Source organism: Bactrocera oleae, chromosome 4 (assembly GCF_042242935.1).
Source record: "Bactrocera oleae isolate idBacOlea1 chromosome 4, idBacOlea1, whole genome shotgun sequence".
Taxonomy (NCBI): domain Eukaryota; kingdom Metazoa; phylum Arthropoda; class Insecta; order Diptera; family Tephritidae; genus Bactrocera; species Bactrocera oleae.
In genome coordinates this window covers 14782116-14802242 of record NC_091538.1, presented here as the reverse complement: position 1 = coordinate 14802242, position 20127 = coordinate 14782116, and the positions used below count along the sequence as shown (strand labels likewise).

At 35.8% G+C, this 20127-nt stretch overlaps 3 protein-coding genes across 9 annotated transcripts in view; 2 read left to right on the top strand and 1 right to left on the bottom strand.

The window, feature by feature from the left end:
* Window positions 1-20127, bottom strand: part of LOC118683211 (helicase ARIP4) — a 46299-nt gene that overhangs the window by 7522 nt on the left and 18650 nt on the right. For 2 of the 4 annotated variants that reach the window (XM_036375413.2, XM_036375417.2), the window contains exon 1: window positions 869-1024. The exons of 1 other annotated variant lie outside the window; for it this stretch is intronic. The gene's annotated coding sequence lies outside the window, so the exon portion shown is untranslated. Of the gene's footprint in view, window positions 1-868; window positions 1026-20127 lie in introns of those variants that run through there. One more of the 4 variants, XM_036375416.2, reaches the window with a different exon arrangement.
* On the top strand, window positions 1079-12950 carry enok (enoki mushroom). Of its 4 annotated transcripts, XM_070107736.1 has the most exons (10): window positions 1079-1172; window positions 1289-1708; window positions 2412-2952; window positions 3029-3357; window positions 3415-3495; window positions 3588-4207; window positions 4271-4855; window positions 5028-5247; window positions 6129-10842; window positions 11472-12950. In XM_070107736.1, exons 3-10 carry the CDS (start codon window positions 2419-2421, stop codon window positions 12810-12812), a joined length of 8424 nt encoding a protein of 2807 aa, XP_069963837.1. In that variant the 5' UTR covers window positions 1079-1172; window positions 1289-1708; window positions 2412-2418; the 3' UTR covers window positions 12813-12950. The 4 variants fall into 4 exon arrangements, with proteins under 4 accessions (XP_069963837.1, XP_069963834.1, XP_069963835.1 ...); XM_070107733.1 differs by having other exon boundaries at window positions 3588-4855; XM_070107734.1 differs by having other exon boundaries at window positions 1289-2056; window positions 3588-4855.
* On the top strand, window positions 14209-19792 carry GrlHz (Gustatory receptor-like Holozoa). The gene is made up of 6 exons (XM_036375539.2): window positions 14209-15061; window positions 16911-16973; window positions 17358-17515; window positions 17595-17967; window positions 18022-18174; window positions 19251-19792. Exons 1-6 carry the CDS (start codon window positions 14528-14530, stop codon window positions 19722-19724), a joined length of 1755 nt encoding a protein of 584 aa, XP_036231432.2. The 5' UTR covers window positions 14209-14527; the 3' UTR covers window positions 19725-19792.

Sequence of the window (20127 nt, the reverse complement as noted above, 5' to 3'; positions counted from 1 at the left end):
TACTTGTGAATTACGAATCAATTCATTGACTATTCGCTTGGCGATTTAATATATATGAGGCCCATTAAGAACGGGTATTAGTAGTATAACCAACAAAATTATTAAGTATATACATAAGTATATTTGTAAATGACATGTAGGTACAAAATTTCGTATCAGCACTTGAAGCAAACACAAATCTTCACGCATCTGCTTTTGCAAAAGGGCAATGAGTTGTACACGCCGACATATTAATACAGTGATAAATATGTAATCACACACATACATATGTGTTAAGTGTTACTGCCAATGAAAAAGGAGTGCCGGAATGTAAAATTTATTAATTTTATTAATCCTTAACATTTTTTTGTTACATTTATTTAAGCACATTAATGATTCAGCCGTGTATCACACTATGTATTAGCATCACAAATCAAGATGTGAATGTAGGTATGTGCACTAGATTCTTCACAAAAAAGAGTATTTGTAGGGTAATTTAAAACGGAAAATATGTGTGAAGAGTTGTAGGAACATTTAGTTTCTTTTGTTTTTGCACAAAAACCTACATTTTTTCTACGTTGAATTCAAGAAAGCACAAGAAAATGAAAATTTTCTTTCACATACATAATTGAAGATACATATGGCCGTACATAAGTAAATCTTAACTTCGCTTTCCACCGCATTCTAATCATAATATACACACATTATGTTAATACATATACTCGTAATAACATTTATACATGTAACTATAATAAATCTGTAGATATCAGCTACAAATTTTATTTTTTGGCTTATGAATAAATGAGCTGTCGAGAAACACTTTATCCATTCGTTGTTTATAAACAATTATTATTATCACTTATTTTTCAATAAACAACAAATTATGTACCTGTTATTCACAAGTGTATTTCAAAGACTTATAGGTATGTGAAGTTCATCCACATAGTCAACAATATATACTTAATCTTATAGTCGTTGCAACATTTTAAAACTTTATACTGAAATTATTCAACTTATTGTAAAACATTTTCTCAATTTAAATCAATTACAAGCAGAAAAATAGGATATCAACGACACTACCACTCTTTTCTTTACACCAAATCAACTGTTGACAGATGTGTATAGCTGAGAACGTATAAAAGGAAAACACGGAATCGAGTACCGGGTGGTTGCATATCAAAAGAAAAACTATCGTAAATATCGATAGAATAAGAAATTCGAATTTTTATGTTATATAGTTTTATTACTTTATGTGAACTTTATTTTTTAAAATTTATTAACAAAAAATTGAAACCAAAAACAATTTCAGATGGGAATGTCTGTGACCTTAAATTGAAGTTGGCAGTGGTATAGTGAAATCATCTTCGTGGACTGAAAAAATGGTTTTCTTATCGAATTTTATTTATGTCATTTATATGGTATTTTGTAATATCTTTCTTTAGATGTTTTCAAATTTAATTTAATCTAAATCTTTGTAAATTAAATACATTATTTATTTATTCTTTCAAAATGATTTCCGTTTACCCGAAACGTAAATTATCGATTACTAAGTTACGATTACCCGCGAAATCCATCATCCATTATTTCTGTCTGGTAATACGATATTACTAAAAGTAACCACATATGTAACGATTCATAACTAAATCGCATCTTGGCGTGCCAGAATTCTAAGAAGATACGTTTTATTATACATATAAAAACATTGTTATAGAATTTATAAATCTATAAGGTATAGAAAAGCTTTAAGTGTTCTAATATTACTATAAAAACACATTGTAAAAAACGGTTTAGATATACAATTCAATATCATTTTGTGTGTACGGTTTGAGTGTTCCGTAGCTTTTGGTTGGCTTGTAACAAATTTTACAAGTTAATACCAGCAACAGTTTTATTCAATATTAAGCTGATAAAAATTGCTCAATATCTATTACGTCGACATATAAAATAAAAAAAAATGTAATCTGATATGGAAAATTATGCTGTTTGATTTTTCTCAAGTTATTTGATTTGTGAAAAGTTTTAGTGACCTACATCAGTACATACATATTTATATACTATGTGCATACTACCTCATCCGGTACAAGGAATATCTAAACGCGTTAGCATACCTACAAGTAAATTTTCTATCTTGCTGGCAAATCACAAGTGCAAATGCAATGCTGTCGAAACACTTGTGTTATTAAATATGTCATGTATATACATATAAACAAATGTAAAAACAAATGCATACACATTAATAATATACGTAGTGCAATTTCTATAATGGTGTCAATCTATTATTTAACTTCTTTTTAAAGATGATTGCATATAAAATATGCAGAAATCAAAATAAGCAAGCCTGACAAGACTGAAAAAACTGTAATTGCTAATAAAAGCAAATAATATTGCTTGTACCAATATTATTTTAATTGGTTTTGCCCATACTATTGCAGATACAAAATGAGGGAATCCGCTCATGACATAAGTCTTGATACTTGGAAGCAGTGGATTTTGGAAGCGATTTCAAAAATACGTTCCCAAAAACAAAGGCCAAGCGTACAACGCATTTGCCAAGCGATTGGAAGTCATCACAAATTTCATGAAGATATCGTGGCAGAAAAATTAGAAGAAGCGGTTGAGTCGGGTGCCGTAATTAAAGTATATAATAAAGGACTACATTCCTATAAAGCGCCTATGGCAAAGAGGCGGATTAAAATAGAAAAAAATAGCAATTTGTGTAAAATAGTTGCAAAAGCAGTGCATGATTTAGGTGAATGCGAGGGATCAACAATAAAAACAATTGAAAATTATATACAAAAGTTTAATAACATAGATCTTGGTCCCGACGTTGATTTTCGTGCTATTATAAAAAGTTCTATTAGAAAAGCAGTGGATGCTGGATTTCTTGTACAGGAAGGAAAATTATACAAAAAGGGGCGATCACTAACTACACCACGAAAGTCGTCATCCACCTTGGAGGTTACCGTGACTACTGTAAGTATAGTTTAGTGACAACCTAGTAGAGGTAATACTGATTTATTACTGTCATTTGTTTTTTTCTTGCACAAAGGGTGACGATAATTGTTCCTACTGTTCCGGTGATGCACAAAAAAATCGAAATGGTATACCTGAGCCACTGAGCTCTTGCAAAAAGTGCGGCATGTCATTACACACGACATGTGCAAATATAGCAGCGAAGTGTAAATCACAATCATATGTGCTACTATATATGCTAGTTACGAAAGGTTCCATATGGTATTGTAAAAATTGCGCGGAATGTAGTATCTGCCAATGCACCGACCGGGGACCGTGTTTGCTGGAATGCTCGGCCTGTAAGAAAATGTATCATTTAACATGTTTGGACACTGTACCAGATAAAAAGCCCAAGCATCCTTATAGGTAATTTAAAGCTGGGTTTACTTCTAAAAAAAAAAATAAATTTTATATATATTTTAGATGCAAAAATTGCATACTGCAAAATTTTGATGTTGTTAAGAAAGAGGTGACGAAGAAAGGCTTGGAAACAGTTAAAAATCGGTAAGTGCAAGTTAAAAGTTCATTTGCATAGTTTTGCGATTTTTGCTCTGACAGATTTGGTAATATAAATATATAAATTGCTCTTATTTCAGAAGTCAAACAGTAGGTGAAACGTATAAAGCGACCAGAGGTGGCAAGCTCGTGATGGCATCAACTTCTGAATACACTGGAACACGGCATAAAGAATGGATTGGTGGCAAGCTAAAGGATAAGCGTAGTATGGGTGCGGCGGCCGGAATTTCATGTAAACGTCAAATTATAGATGAAATAGACAATAATCCAACAACATCAAAACTTTCAAAATACGAAGGTTCCAAAGAAATGTACAAAGACATTTCTCTAAGTCAAGCTATTAAATCTTCACAGAATTTACAAAAGAGTATTGCGCATAATTCGCATTTGAAAATGTTTAGACAGCGCAGACAATTTGCGGGGTTCCTTAATAAATTGGATGCATCGACGAACGATACAAAACGTACAAAAAAGAAAACACCATCAGATTTATCGTCGTCGAGTTCTTCGAGTGATAGCGATGAAGATGATAATATGGACTTTGATGATGACAATCAAGACGATAGCACTTCATCGGGTTCATGTTCTTCAAGCAGTTCGGGTTCCGATTCGAGCGAGAGTAGCAGTGATAGTTCCGAATTCGACAATGAAGAAGATAATTATGAAGAAAATGATGACGATGATTGTGACTCGGATAAAAGTGAGTCCAAATCAAATATATTCATTTCACAAATCCCAGTAAAGAAAGAAATTAATGTACCAGCAAAAAATTACACGTCACAAAATACCAAATCAAAAGATGAACATTGGGGCTTTGCTGCTGTTGCTAAAAATCGTGTTGACATATTTTCACAATCGCGAAATATGGAAACGGATAGTTTCGCGCTAAAAAAGTGTGGCAATATTTTAACTGGTTTCAATAAGAATTTAGTACCCGATGAGATAAACACGCGAAACAAACAAATGAATTACAAGCCATTACAAAATCTTGGCAACGAAGTTGACCAAATGGAAACGCGTACAACCAAAGCAACAGCAAAAAAGGATGACTTGCCAGAGACCAGTGTAGCGTCAGTAGAAGTCGCTGCCAATCGAAGTGCAAAAAAACCAGTGGAAAAAGTGCAGAAAAAGAAAGTAGCCACACTCAAGTCTGCGCCCCTGGATACAAAACGTACCGTCTATAAGAGCGATGACGATGAGGTGCCCTATTTGAATGAAAGCACTGTTATCAAGTATCAAATGATGGAAAATACAAATTACGCTAGAGGCGTAAAGCCCTTTACAAATGAAGAAAGTTCCTCCAATGAGAAGGTCGAATATGAAGAGGTGTATCCAGAGAATCCATTTGGTAAGCATTATATATAATTTAAGAAATAATATCAAAAAGACAAAAGTAAAGACTTTATTGGGAACATGTTATTTCAATAATAAAAAGTACTAAAAATTAAACTAAAATTTGTCTCATATAAAATTATTTTGTTTATATATCGCACTGACATGCTTGTGCTTTTGTTATATAGAAAATCAACCGCTACCAAATGGCGTAGAACAGAGTGATATAACAATTTATAAGAAAATACGTGAGAATGCTGCAAAGAAAATAACGGAATTGAAAAGCCTAAATGCGCTAACAAATGCCAATATTGGGCCAACACAAGAGCGTTGTCCATCGGCAATTGAAATCGGAAAGTGGCATATCGAAACCTGGTATTCGAGTCCTTTTCCACAAGAATATGCCAGGTATGTTTTATTTTTGTTATGCTTATTTTTATTTTACTTAAATTTAATTAAAATTTTTTTTACGTATACTTTTTTTTTACATATAATTTGTTTTATTTATATTTTTTATTTTATTATTATAATTTTTTATTTTATTTTATTATTTATATTTTATTTTATTTTTTACATATAATTTATTTTATTTATATATTTTTATTTTATTATTATAATTTTTTATTTTATTATTTATATTTTTTATTTTATTTTAAATTTTTTTATATTTAAATTTTTTTTATTTTATTATAATAGTTTTTTTACATATAATTTATTTAATTTATATTATTTTATTTTATTTTTTTTTACATATAGTTTATTTTAAATTTGTTTTAATTTTATTTTAATTTTTTTTTACATATAATTTGTTTTATTTGTATTGTTTTATTTTATTATTATAATTTTTTATTTTATTTTATTATTTATATTTTTTATTTTTGAATTAAATTTTAATTTTTTTTATTATAATTTTTTTTTTTCATATAATTTATTTATTTTATATATTATATATTATATTTTTTTTTATTTTATTTTTTTTTAATGTTTAAAATTAAATTTAATATTTTTTTACATATAATATAATTTATTTTATTTTATTTATTATTGTTCTTTGTTATTTTATTTAATTTAAATTTTTTTAAATTTTGTTTTACATATAATTTATTTTATTTATAATTTTTTGTTTTATTATAATTTTTTATTTTATTATAATTTTTTATTTTATTATTATAATTTTTTATTTTATTTTTATAGTTTTTTATTTTATATTATTAATATATTTTTTTTTTTGGAAACTTTCTTACCTATTGCATATTTTAATTTACGTTATAACTGCATTTCTTTTGTAGACTACCCAAATTGTATTTGTGCGAATTTTGTTTGAAATATACAAAGAGCAGATCTGTGTTGGATCGGCATCAAAACAAATGTCTTTGGAAGCAACCACCAGGCACCGAAATATATCGTCATAACGATATATCGGTATTTGAGGTCGATGGCAATATTAACAAGATATATTGTCAAAATCTATGTTTGCTGGCCAAACTGTTTCTGGATCATAAAACACTTTACTATGACGTTGAGCCGTTTTTGTTTTATATTTTAACAAAAAACGATAAGAAAGGTTGCCATCTGGTTGGCTATTTCTCTAAAGAGAAACACTGCGCACAGAAGTTTAATGTATCCTGCATATTGACAATGCCACAATTTCAAAGGCAGGGTTTCGGTAGATTCCTTATTGAATTTAGTTATCTGTTGAGTCGGGAAGAGGGTCAAGTTGGCACACCAGAAAAGCCACTATCCGATTTGGGCAGACTCTCATATTTCTCCTACTGGAAATCCATAATTTTGGAATATATTTACAGTCACAGAAATGATGGACGCATCACCTTCAAAGATATTGCCAACAAAACAGGACTAACCGTTTCCGATATAGCATTGGCATTTGAATTGTTAAATTTTATTAAATTGCGAAAGAATGAAGACGACATACGTTACCAGATCAATATCAAGGTTGATTGGGAGAAAGTGATATCACACTATAAGAAACTGCAGAACTCCAAACGTATACCATTAGAGACGGATTGTTTGCGCTGGAGTCCGCTGTTGTCCAAATCATTGACTGGCGATGGCACAAAATCCTCTGAAGAGAGTTTCTTGGATAGCTCCACGAGGTCCGATCAGATAGCTATCGAACGTATTAGATCACGAAAATCGAATTCGCTGATTGCGAACAATGCGCATTTTATAAAAAAGGAAACGATTACGAATGATGGCGGCAGCATGCACAGCAGTAAAAGTAAATTGTCCAATTTCAGCAATGATAAAATCGCCAGCGCAACTGTCGAACTAAATTTTCACAAGCGTAAACCCGCGCATGTAAAAAATACTAATACCGATTTAAAAAACTCCATGCATGAGGTGGTAGACGAAAGCAACGAACCGCCGAGTCAAGACGCACACGTGCAAAATAAGCTACCGGAAACAGTAGTCACAAAAATTGACACGAACAGTGATAATGCATACGTAAAAGCGGCCACAAGTATTGTCGTAGAAGTCGCCAGGAGGAATCCACGCAAACGCCATCTTAGCAGAGATGACGGCATTACACCGCCGACGGTTGAAGAGCCGGAAATCAGCAATAAGCCTGAAAAAAGACGAAGAATTCAAAATTCACCTGTGCAACCAGTTGTTGTTGCAGATAAGACGAAAGGTGAAGCGATGGATGCTATGGGTATTGAAGATGACAAACCAAGCAGCCGCGCACAAAGGTTGGCGAATCGTAATCAAAGTACACCCATTGTATCCACCAATAAACGGAAACATTTTGAACGACAAAATGAATTAAAGGTGAATATTAAACAAGAAGAGACGAATTCGGTAGAGAAAATGGCTATTGAACCTGAGCCGGAGCCTGAACCTGAACCTGCAGCGGAAACGGTACCAGAGCCTGCACCTGAAGCCATAGTCGAACCCGAAGCGGCAAAAGAATGCATAGGAGTGGAAGAGACGGCTGAAGATAAATCAATAAAAAATTGTAATAATGATAAACCGATCACAACCGTACCCAAATTGCGTGGCAAGAAGAGCATTGAGAAGAAAACCAATGACATGTATAATGACAGTAACACCAACAGCGCTAAAAATGACAGTGTAACCAGCGAACCGCACATTGCTGAGCAAGAACCGGACAGCAAGCAGGAAACAAAAAACAATACAGAACCGGCAGCTAACACCGTTTCCGAAACAGTAATAAAGAACGTCGAAGCAGACGTTGCGACAAATGCAATTGCTGAGCAAAAAGAAGAACAACAATCTCAACAAACGCAAATGCAATCAGAACCAGAGCCAGTACAAGAAATAAAACAGCCGATACAACAAACGGCGCCGTTGAAAACCGAAACATCCGCGTTGCCAGCGGGGAACGATGAAAAAGTGTTGGAAGCCGTAGCGAAGAAGACAAAGAAGACCTTTGCCGAATTAATGGTGGAGAATACCGACACCACCAGCGCCAGTGTCACAGCAGAGCCGAAGTTGAATTTGAACGATACTAAAAAGTCGCCGCACGAGAATGAGAACGAGCAAAACGAAGTAAATGTTAAGAGCGTAAATGCCGCCAGCGATAATGCAACAACAATTGCCGTTGTCAATGTCAACGATGATAAACCAAAAATTTTGGACGAAGTGGCTAAAGATGCTGCTGCTATGCCTGCAGACAATACTGTGCAACATGTTGAACAAAAAACCGAAATCGAAGTTAAAGCTAATGCGACTGCAGTTGCTGCCACTAAAAGTGAGCCGATCACAACAGAGGTAACACCAACAACTACAACAGTTGTTAAGGAACCATTATGTAAAATAGAATGTATTGAAACTGAGGCATCGCCTAAAATGGTAGCACAAATTTCACCAAAACCAACAATAAAAGAAGATTGTGCGAATTCGCCGTGCCTTACGAATGAGAAAAGCAGCAAGGATGACGAACAGAAAGATATCTACGAAAGTAGAAGTGATACAAAACAATTGGCTGCTGCAGCCGTAACGGCAACCACACCAACAACAACAACAACAGCAGCAGCAGCAGCAACTGTTACAATGCCCGCTGCATTGACGGCACCATCACTAGTCGCACCAACCGCAATGCCCCCAACTAACACAGCAATTGCGTCTGCACCTGTAATTGCACCCACACCGGTATTAACAGCGACACCGATGCCAACAGCAGTCGCAACACCAACCACGGCAACAGTTGCACCAGCACAGCAGCTGCAAATACCCAAGCCAACAACCAGTGAAGCAGCAATTATCTGCAAAACTGATCAGCTTGTTGAAACCAAACCCATCATGAATATTAAAACAGCATCGCCACACACAAAACCCTATGCAGACAATGCGCCTGAGAGCAAAATGAATGAGAAGAAGATCAAAAATTCTATGGAAAGCGCAGTTGCCGAAAGAAAGGAGAAGATTTACACCCAATCAAATAATATGCATGAAAGCAGTGAACTGAATAAATTAAAAATACAAAAAATGAATGAAGCCGCTGCCGCGGCGGCAGCTGCAACAGCCACATTGGAATTGCAGAGGGCACATATGCAAGCGTCTGTTAAGAAGAGCGCCGCCAATCAAGCTGTCATATCAAATACTAACGCCATAAATACCGGTCGCAACGATGCGAGTAGCAATACTTCGTTTATGAAAACCGTTAAGGATAAACAAAAATCCATAATTACACATACAGACATTAAGATAAAAGAGGAAGACAAGCAAGTACAAGTTATAACCAATAAAGGCAGCGACGCCGCCCTGTTATCCTTGCATGAGAAGAATCCATACAACACGGCCGCAGTTGCCGCTGCCGAGCATCAGAAAATGCAAAACTCAATGGATTTAAATAAGATTGCCACGCCGTTTGCCATAAATCAAATACCGAATTACGCAAATACGCCACAATATTGGCAATGGGACTACTATGGCTACAATTTGTCAACATTGGAGGCCGCCAGTCATAAGAATCAAAATAAATTCAAAGATCTAGCCACAAGCATGGCTTATTCGCACAATTTTACGCAGAATTTCTACCAATCCGCTATACAGCATCATGCGCATCAGCATATGCAGCAACAGCAGCAGCAGCAACAACAGCAACAGCAGCAGCAGCAACAACAGCAACAGCAGCAACAACAGCAACAGCAGCAACAACAACATACAAAAGATAAATTGAAAAGCGATAGAAAAATGAGCGCCTGCAAGAAGGAAGATTCGGCTAAGAGTAGTGCAAATGCGAACAGTCAAAGCTTTAGCGGCAGCCGGGAGGATCCACATAATTGTGGTTTTTCAAATCCTCAAGCGTCCGCTTATGCTCAGAAATGCAATAATATACAAACAAAATCCCACAAAATGTCCACAGACCAAACACAACACATCAAATCTTTAAATCTCTTGCCTAACGCTAGTTCTCGATTTTACAATCCAATACCCATACCCAGTAATGCGCTCGCTCAACAAGCTTTATGCGGTCAGAAAGTGCGCGGGGAGCACAACAATTTGAGTGCCGCTGAAGAGAATAAGGTAAAGCTGAGCGCACATAATGCCGCCAATCAACAACAACAACAACAACAGCAGCAGCAGCATCAACAACAACAGGCCGCGACACAAGATATTACAACACCAATGGCGTATAGTTCAGGCTCGTCAAATCATTCGGCGAGTAATTTGCATCATTATGATTGCGGCATGACTGTGCCGATGAATATGGATTCGCCATCGAGTATTGGCAGTGATATACAACAAAATACACCAGATCCAATACCTTCTACCACACCACACTTACAACAGCAGCAGCAGCAACAACAACAATCACAATATTCTGATTGTTCAATGCAAAGCCATTCGGGAAATACACCGATGCACATGGCCATACAAACTTCACACATTCAACAACAACAGCAGCAAGCTAATCTCAATTTAAATATGCCGTCGAGCAGCGCGCAGGGCTTAAATTCGCTTACAGCCTCACAACAACAACAACATGGGCAGCAAAATCGCAAAGTCAATCAGCAGGTATTTGGAAAATTTGTAATAAATAAGGTTAGAATTAGGTGACCATATTTGTCCTGGCAAAATCCGGAACGGGTTTTTTTTACCCATCGATTTTTACCATATTATAATGCACTGAAAATCGCGACTGGTGATAATAGGTGAGAGAGTAACACAATTTTATTCAATTCATTCGAATAGACGAATGGTTAGCTAATGTTAGAAGTTCAGCAAATATTATTTTTTATACCCTGCACATGGTATAAAAAGTTTGCCACAAAGTTTGTAGGAAACGTCGGAGCCCCTATGAAGTATATGTATTTATAAATAATCAGCGTGACGAACTGAGTCGATTTAGCAGTGTCCGCCTGTTTGTTCATCTGTTTGACTGTCTATATATAAGCATAGTTTTTGAGATCTAGATCTGAAATTTTGCACACATAATTTTTTCCCCAAAAAGCTGCTAATTTGACAGAACCGTCAATATCGGACCACTATAGGTTATAGCTGCCATACAAACTGACCTATCGAAATCAAGTTATTTTATGGAAAACTTTTATTTGTGAAGTTTATTATAGCTTCGGTGCAAGCGAAGTTAAGAGTTTCCTTGTTTACACTATATTTAAAATTTTTTCTTTTCGCTTTCTCTTTAGGCTGAATTGGTAGCCAGCAGTTCGAATCAGCGTGCATCTACACCAAAGGCTATACGTGGCGGCAACACAACTGGCAACAATCAGCAACAGCAACATCGCCAGCCTAAAAGCACACCGCCCACTAATGCTGCTGTCAATGTCTCTCAACAACAGCAACAACAACAGAGTGTCAATAATAATCAAAATCTCTTGCAATCACAGCAAGAACATTTACATAATATGCAACAACAATATTCACAACTAAGCGGTCAACATCACCACCAACAAAATATGCATATTGACTATATCACATCCATACCACCAAACATACAAAATTACTCTTCGAATGCAACCAACTCCTATGATATTGTTTCCATGCCCACAGTTATACCACAACGTATGGCCATCAGCAACACTGCACATTCGTTATCTAGTCCACATCAACGCACGTTGGATCAGTCCTCACCATCAGCATGTGCTGTAAATAATTTCTATTTACAAAATAATTTAACAGCGAATGAGGCGGCCACATCACGCGTACCCGTACCGGCCTCATCGGCTGCGACCAATGCGAATGGCGGTGGCGGTGGTGGTGGCGGCGGTGTTGGTGTCATTCATATCAGTCCAGATCCTTCGGCGAGCTCGTCTAGCGGCAATGGTGACTCACAATTGGCACAAGATAATGTTTCCGAATCGTCATCATCGAATGCCGGCACCACACCAACACAAGTTGGTAATCTATGTAGCCTCTCGAAATTACAACAATTAACAAATGGTTTAGACATACAGCCATGCAACACTTCACCGGCTGGTCAGGTGAATTTGACACCACCGCCACATCATCCAGTGTCACACAATTCGATGACACCGCCACCACATCTATTGGTGACGCAAAATCGTAGTTTGGGCACACCACCCAATATGCTGCAACCGCAAATCAATCCACTGCAATATCATAAATACTATTCAAGCAACATGAATATTGCACCGATTGCGACATCACAAAATGTGAATAGGAATACGCGTAATACAGCATCGGCGCCGGTACAACATATTGCCGTATCGTCGGTGACCACATCATCGACCACCAGTCGCACCACCAATGTACACATTAGTCCGAATTTGATGCCACCATATGGTGCAATAAATGGTTATCGCATGACGACACCACAAGCGGCGGCCACACCGACCTATGCTGCTGGCGGTGATTATTCCAATTCGCAGATTCCAATGCAAATGGGGGTAATGAATATGCAATCGCAATATCCCGATGCCTGTGCCATTCAGCGAGCACAACAGAATTCGATGTATTCAACTTATCCACCCCCATATTTATCGTTGAACGGGGCTATGAGAAGATAAAGTATTTAGTGTATAGTGAATGCTTAAAAGTTTATATTTATATACATACGTACATACATACCTACATATATACACACATACAAACTCTATAATTGTATATTTCGTAACAAATAAAAATCAATGATTCAATTAAACAAACGCATCGCATTATTATTGCCCTTCCGCAGTGAAAATATTTGGCGTTTAAGGTAACCCGCTTCATATAATATCGATAATTCGCTTGCTGTGGTTAGTGAGTAGAGGCTGTAATACATACCAGACTGATAACCACAAAACTCGCCAAAAAAAGTTTGAGTGTTAAACCTTAAAAATTCTAACCTAAAAATCACAAAATCTCATTGGCGAACGAACATATTTTAAACCACCACCACACTACTCCATGCAAAAGACAAGGGTAGCCAATACGACAAAGGAAGCTGCAAAACTAATTCTTTCCAGTTAAAGAACCTAGACTTTCATTTGCCTTAACTGCTACAAGTTCTTAATTTTTGTTGCTTGATTTTGAGCTTTAAGCCGATTTCTTACGGCATATGAGTTTATGATAAGCTCGGAAGTATGCAATTGCCTGTCGATGTGTGAGACATATCAGAAAACAATTTTTAATTGAAAAGTAGAATCGGAGCTCGGACACTAAGCACTACCTAGCCAATATTTGTCAGACTAGTTTTGTGATTGATACTATATATTGATATATATTATTTGGTCCGTTCGAATTTGGACGCAAATAATATCAAATTCTAAAATACTATTTGTTTTTGTCTTATAATTTCATCTTGTTTAGTGAACTAAAAAATCATAGCTCAGCGTTTTTTGATAGTATCCTACAAAGATTTATAGATAATTTTAAAAACAATTTCCTTAAACTTCCATACTCGCTGGATTTTTTATTCAAGCAGCTGCCGAAGTAACAGTACGCGGCCGAATGTAAGTCCAAGTCCGTGTTTAAAGTATCCCCGTACACAACAGTCGAGTCTAACTGACAGGAATAGACGCCAAATGTTTGTCTAGCGAACTGAAGCTGTTAAAGTCGAAATTCGCTGAAGGCCATCAAAACCGATATTTATATATGTGTTGGATTTAGCCTAATTGTATTGGCTCAGGAGCCTATTTTGAAGGCGATAATAAAGATTTATATAATATTAAAATAAGTACGTAAAAATGTTGGTTCTTTTTGTCAGTCCGGGTCAACTTTGATCAGATGCTACTACATTTATTCGGAGGCTACTTTTAGTGTCAATTACGAGCATAATCGTTAAGCAAAAACAGAATACAACGATATAATCTGACTGCGTCGACTTACAACCAACCAACAGTTCGCAGTTGGAAAATAATACACATACATGCACCCACACACAACAATTTACATAAATGCAGTATAATAATAAACTTGTGTATAAACAAAAGTGAATTTTATCAATCTGTGAGGTTATCACTGCTCTTTGAGTCATTAACGCGCACATCAGTCCGTTGCTGGAGAGCGAGTAAAGCATACAAAACAGTTGAGATTTAACAGCGTAGTGAGATGCGTGCACAAAGTGAAATGCAAGCGCTTTGAAAACGAAATTTTTCTCAAAAAAAAAAAACAAAAACAAAAGTATTTAATTTTGTACAAATAACCGTAAGACAAAGTAAGTTAAAGGAGTTGTAAAAATAAAAACCAAATTTACAACAACGGCGTTGCTATCGTTCGTGGACGCAGCGCCGCATCCACAGCGATGTTTCCTTTGCCCAGTGTCCGTTGTAACTCTGAGGACTCACTCATCAGCTGGTCCAATCGAAATGCTGTGGCTCAGCGCAGCAAGAGCGTGCCGCGTATGTACGGTTGTGTGGACACCTTAGCGGCGAGCACCAGTGCATCATCTCAAATCAGTAATCCGCTCAACAACTTTGGTCCCAACACGCATTGTCCGCATAGTATTGCATGTGCAGTGGCTGGCGGCATAGCGGGCAGAGGAGAGAATGATGTTTTATCAGCAGTGAATGTGCGGCAGCATTTAAGACAAAATAGTGATAGCAATGCGGGTAACAACAACAACCATGGCAGTCATATTCCATACCGTCATCATATGCATCAGCATCATGTGGGCTCACCGAACCGTTATAGCTACAGTGGTGGCGCTGTTGGTACGGGTGTTGGGAGTAGCTCTGGCGCTCTTTTGCGTTTATCAACAAATCGGCTAGATCCATTCTCAGCACCAACAACAACTGTGGGTTCGTCGCTGCTCGGCGATAGCATGACTGAGATTGTTGTGAGTAGTAAAGGAATAATTTTATCATATATACATATGTATATATATACATTTGTAAATATGTATAGAAAAATGCAAGTTTACTGGAAAATTTATATGTTTTGTGAGCTGCCTTTTAAAATATTCAAATATATCATTTGTATATATCGCGCTTTATAATTTAAATATGCCAAACCTTTTTTAATTTAAGATTTTGCTTAACTCGGGCATTCCGCCATGTATGTATGCATATATATGTTCCATCTGATCAAATTTGACTCGGAATGGCCCAGTTTAGTAAACCTAATCGATAAAAAAAAAATTTCTAGAATGGTACAACATTTTTTCTATGTTCGTGTGTAATTTAATCCCCATATGTTCATTAGAGTGTGTTTGGCAGCTGTTTGTTTACGACGCGAAAAATTTGGATGACGCCTTTACCATGAAAAAATATTGAACAATGAATTTGCTTGAAATTTTGTGTTTGCCATGAAATCATGACTACGGAAAAAGTAACATACCATAAATGTTTTAAGGAGCCTACTTAATCACGAACACAAGTATTTGAGTGGCACAAAGCTCTCAGTTAAGGTCGTGTAGTCCTCTAAAAGTTACCTCATGCAAGTCGTCCATTCACCTTGGTTAATGCCGATAACATCGAAAAAGTTAAAGAAACAGTACTTGAGCATAGTAGTGATGGCAGTAAGGAGAGGATCTCAACATCTCTTATGGATCGGTTCAACACAATTTGGTTAATTTTTTGGGTATGAAGACCAGAATATTAAAAAAAAGAAACGTCGAGTAGCTAACATTTTTTTTTATAAGCCCGGTAGCCAAGAGCAAAAAAAAAAAAATTATGTCCCGTCAATACCACTTAAATCACATGATGTCAAAGTAACTTCATATGATCACACATCACTACCAATTAGTGGCCCTTTGCATCGTGGGCAGGCACTTTCTTATATGTATATAGCCGACAGCCAAGAAAATAAATTTCATATCACGTCAACAAATCAGTTGATTTCATAGTAACATCATATGCTCACACATCACTATCAATTAGTGGCCTTCTGCACTGTGGGCAGGCACTTTCTTATTTAATATTATATATAGCCGGCACTCAAGTTGAAAATTTTTTCATGTCACATCAACAGCTATTACATCACATGATGTCATAGTAACATCAGGGTCAGGTAGGGCTGGAAACGGGCTGGAGCAAAGGGAAAGGAGTCTTTAGTGAGCAAGTTTGGCGGGACATGTCAAGAGGTGCTTAGTATCAGGCGGTGACTCTTCGCATTTAGTATATACTAGGTGTAGTAAAGAGATGCACAACGCTCTGAAAGACCAATTATCGAAAATAATGGAAATCGGCGAATCCAAACATCAAATACGATTGTCCAGGATCTAAACATTGCACAAAAAACCGTTTGGAACCATTTAAATAAGGCTGGATACGAAAAGTAATAATTAAAGCATTCAATTTCATGCAAAAATAATGGATTTCTTTTTACTACACCTAATATGTTAAGTATATCAGGCTCTAAAAATTCTGGATAAGTAGGAGGCTAAGTGGTTTCAGTAACCAGAACGAAGTTGTGCAGTGGTTACTCTTCTCTGACGTCCGAAAGTACGCCGGTATATTGCTGAGTTCATTAAATAAATGCTTGATGTGGGTTTATGAATCTGTCGTCGAAACTGTACAATAATCTAGCGAATGGCGCTTCAAAAACGAGCCGAAACCGAAAAACAAAAATTCGCATATATGTATAAATTATATTGAGAAAATATGAAATTTTATATAATACTTGTAATGCCTATTTGATTATTTTTGTGCAATAACAATTAATATTTTTTTAATTATGCATTATAGGTAGAAGACTTGCGGCACTCACATGAGCCAACTTCTGAGTTGCTCGACTATTGCAAACGCAAGGTAAAACTTTGAGAGTGGGTCAAAAAGTCCACAAAAATTAGTTAGTTGCCATAACATTTTATTATTGCTGATATGTTCTTCAGATGTGTGTATAGTCGGTTCAACACAAGTTTGGAAATACTATTGCTATTACTGACGGCACAACAGAGGTCGCTAAAGCCCATAGAGTAATATTGAAATCGTGACGGTGTGAAATTTAGAGGCTGAACTAAATTTTCAAGATGAGTTCTAATTTTAATTCATATTTGCGAGTCTCAAAGAAATCCAGATCATGTCGTAGAATAAAATATTTTAGCTTTAATGGACTTTTTGACTTACTCTTATATAATATTTAGTTAAATTTACACAATTATAAACTGAACATTTACAACATCGCTTTTACAGTTTCTGCGTCCTTTTATTTTAGTCCTATCGCTTGTCGGTGTAAATCCTATACCAACAGATACGTCCAAAGTACTTTGCTGCTTAAACTATACACAGGCGCTGGTGGTGTTACTGATACTATCCTTTGGATATTTTCTACAATATTTATGTTCATATCGGTAATTAATTTCTAAACCTTTTGAAAGCGTGTTTTTTAAAACATTACCAATGATATAACTTAATTCGTTACTTTTTCAGTGGCGATCGCGGTTTTATTGCGCACGATCAAGACCTCACAAACGATCCCAGCTCCAATGCCACCTATACCGTTGGTCAACTGTTGTTCGGTCATATTTTCCCAAATGCGCTAAATCTATCTAGTTTTATATCGGCTGTAATTGTTTTCAAAATAATCGATCAAGAGCAATTGCAGAATCTAATCGAACGTGTGTTTCTCACTAGCTTGGAACCACGCCGTTTATGTAAACTACTATGGTCATATTTGTTATGTGGATTGGTGTTGTTGGCCTTCCTCTTTGCGTACACAATTCCTTCGGTGCTTTTGCAGTCGCGCATCATACAAGTGAAATGGTTTACTGGCATACTGGCAGACTGGGAGCTGGCGACTAAGGTGTTCTTTATTTTAGGTTGCATTGCATGTTGCTAATTTATATTTTTGTCGCAGGTTGTCTTGATCATCACGCTTTTTGTGCAGGACTTAGTGGAAGTGATAATTCTCGCCAACTACTGCATTCAATGTTATTTGCTACGTATACATATTTCCTCGCTGTCGCATAAACTTTTAATGCATTCCATTGAGACCACCGATTGGATGCGGGTAATTAAAATATATATAAGATCTGATCAAATTTGACACGGACTGACAAAATAAAACAACATTTTGACGTATTTTAATAATAACTGCATTAACACTTTCAAAATAGGCTCCTCTTCAGCCAACACAAGTTCGCCAACTCTTAATCTAATTTTTCATACATTTTTATAAGCTTCGGTTGGTATGAATCCTTAGCGAACTTAATTTTTTTTTTGCGTTCCGTTTCCTTTGGAGCGCCATTCGTTAGGTTGTTAGGCAGTTTCGACTGGGACGACTCGCATGATTTTCGTTGACTTACTACCGTCACTGAAGGTTTTGTGCAACTAAAATATGTACTTGCGTTCGTGATAAAGTAGACTTTCATGCAGTAAATGGACTAGTCCGGATCATATTTGATCCAATGAGTGTAAAGTAATTTTGAATATAATAAACTGTCATCTATCGGATTAAATTTGATCAGGTGTTATAAAAACGAGTATAAAAGGGTAACTGCTTTAATTTTTATAAAAGCCGTGAAAACAGTTTGCCTGCTCCGACTAACAAAAAATGTTTTACTAATGGGTTTCACACCTCGACAGGTAACGGTAAATTTCCTATAAAATCAATGAACTTGTTACAGGTGGTTTAAAACTTATTTAGACCCCCTAAACAATTTATAGGACGAATGGAATAATACCAAGCCAATTACTTCGATTCCTTTCATTCGGAAAGAAGTTGAACGGTATTGAATGAAGTCTACTTTAGTCTGTTCTGCGACCATTAACCGCTATATGATTTACAATATTCTCAGACGATGCCCTCAGTTTTTTTCTAGCACGATTAGTAAGAAAATCGTATCATGTCTTTCTCTTCCCTAAAAATTAGAAATACCAACGATAGTGCGTTGGAACTTATTATGTTTAATTGTTTTTATAACTTACTAAATCTAACGATTTAATTAAACTGCCATCTATCTGACAATTGTTTAATAATTCTTATTTGGTTAACGGTACGAGTTTCTAAAAATTCTATATGTGACCCTTATTACGGACTCCAGACACTAAATTAACTAGCAACTCAAAATTTATTTTATTTCACAGGAGGTCCTAGAATTTCACAAGTTATTGGAGCATCTCAACCGCCATGCTGCTGTGCCGGTGTGCTTTTTAACCGTTATGAATTTAGCATATGCATTTGCTGGTCTAATATATATTTTCAACGATTTGGATTTTCATTATTCTGCTTTGGAAATAGTCCTTTTGAATATTTTCAACGTACTACTTTGGCTTCTACTGGGCGTCATACCATTTGTGTTGGCCGCTTCTGTAACGCATGCGTGCCAAAAGGCACAGGCTAACGGTCATCATATTCGTGCACGTCCTTTTGTGTATCACAGCACGTCGACGGATGATTTGAACTCTACACTGTTGTTTTCATCGTCTTTACAAATGTCAGCAAAAATTTTTAAAATGCCAATACAACCGAATTATCTTTGTTGTGCGCTATTGTCTATATCGATACTGGTTCTAACTCTGGGTATGTGCCTTAACCCCTCAATTATAGGTATTTTTTAAAATTATGTATGTATATATCTTATTTCAAATATGGCAAATAAATTATTGCGCTTATGGTATTGTGAAAATCGTGTATTTCTTTTTAGTATTATAGAAAATTTTTAATTAATTGCTATTAAAAAAATTTATTTTTTTCTATTTCCGTTTCTCAATTAATCACCGTCACTGTAAATGCGCCCGCACAATTTAAATACACGATTTTATTGCACACAGCTCACCCTACATCACATTTAAGTGTTGTAGCACCTAAAGAGTGTTATATAAAATCCCTCTTTGATACAAACAGTTAATACGAGTTAAACGTTAATGCATCTTTAGTTAAATTTTATATGAATTAACGAAAATCTATATCTATATCTGCATATATAACTTCAATTGTATAACAAAACTTAATAAATTAGTT

Coding starts and splice junctions, on each gene's coding strand:
- enok (XM_070107733.1), top strand. CDS start 2,419: ATGAGGGAATCCGCTCATGACATAAGTCTTGATACTTGGAAGCAGTGG. Junction 5,248..6,128: donor TTTCCACAAGAATATGCCAG/GTATGTTTTATT, acceptor TTTCTTTTGTAG/ACTACCCAAATTGTATTTGT. Junction 10,843..11,471: donor ATCGCAAAGTCAATCAGCAG/GTATTTGGAAAA, acceptor CTTTCTCTTTAG/GCTGAATTGGTAGCCAGCAG.
- GrlHz (XM_036375539.2), top strand. CDS start 14,528: ATGTTTCCTTTGCCCAGTGTCCGTTGTAACTCTGAGGACTCACTCATC. Junction 16,974..17,357: donor TCGACTATTGCAAACGCAAG/GTAAAACTTTGA, acceptor TCGCTTTTACAG/TTTCTGCGTCCTTTTATTTT. Junction 17,968..18,021: donor ACTGGGAGCTGGCGACTAAG/GTGTTCTTTATT, acceptor TTTTTGTCGCAG/GTTGTCTTGATCATCACGCT.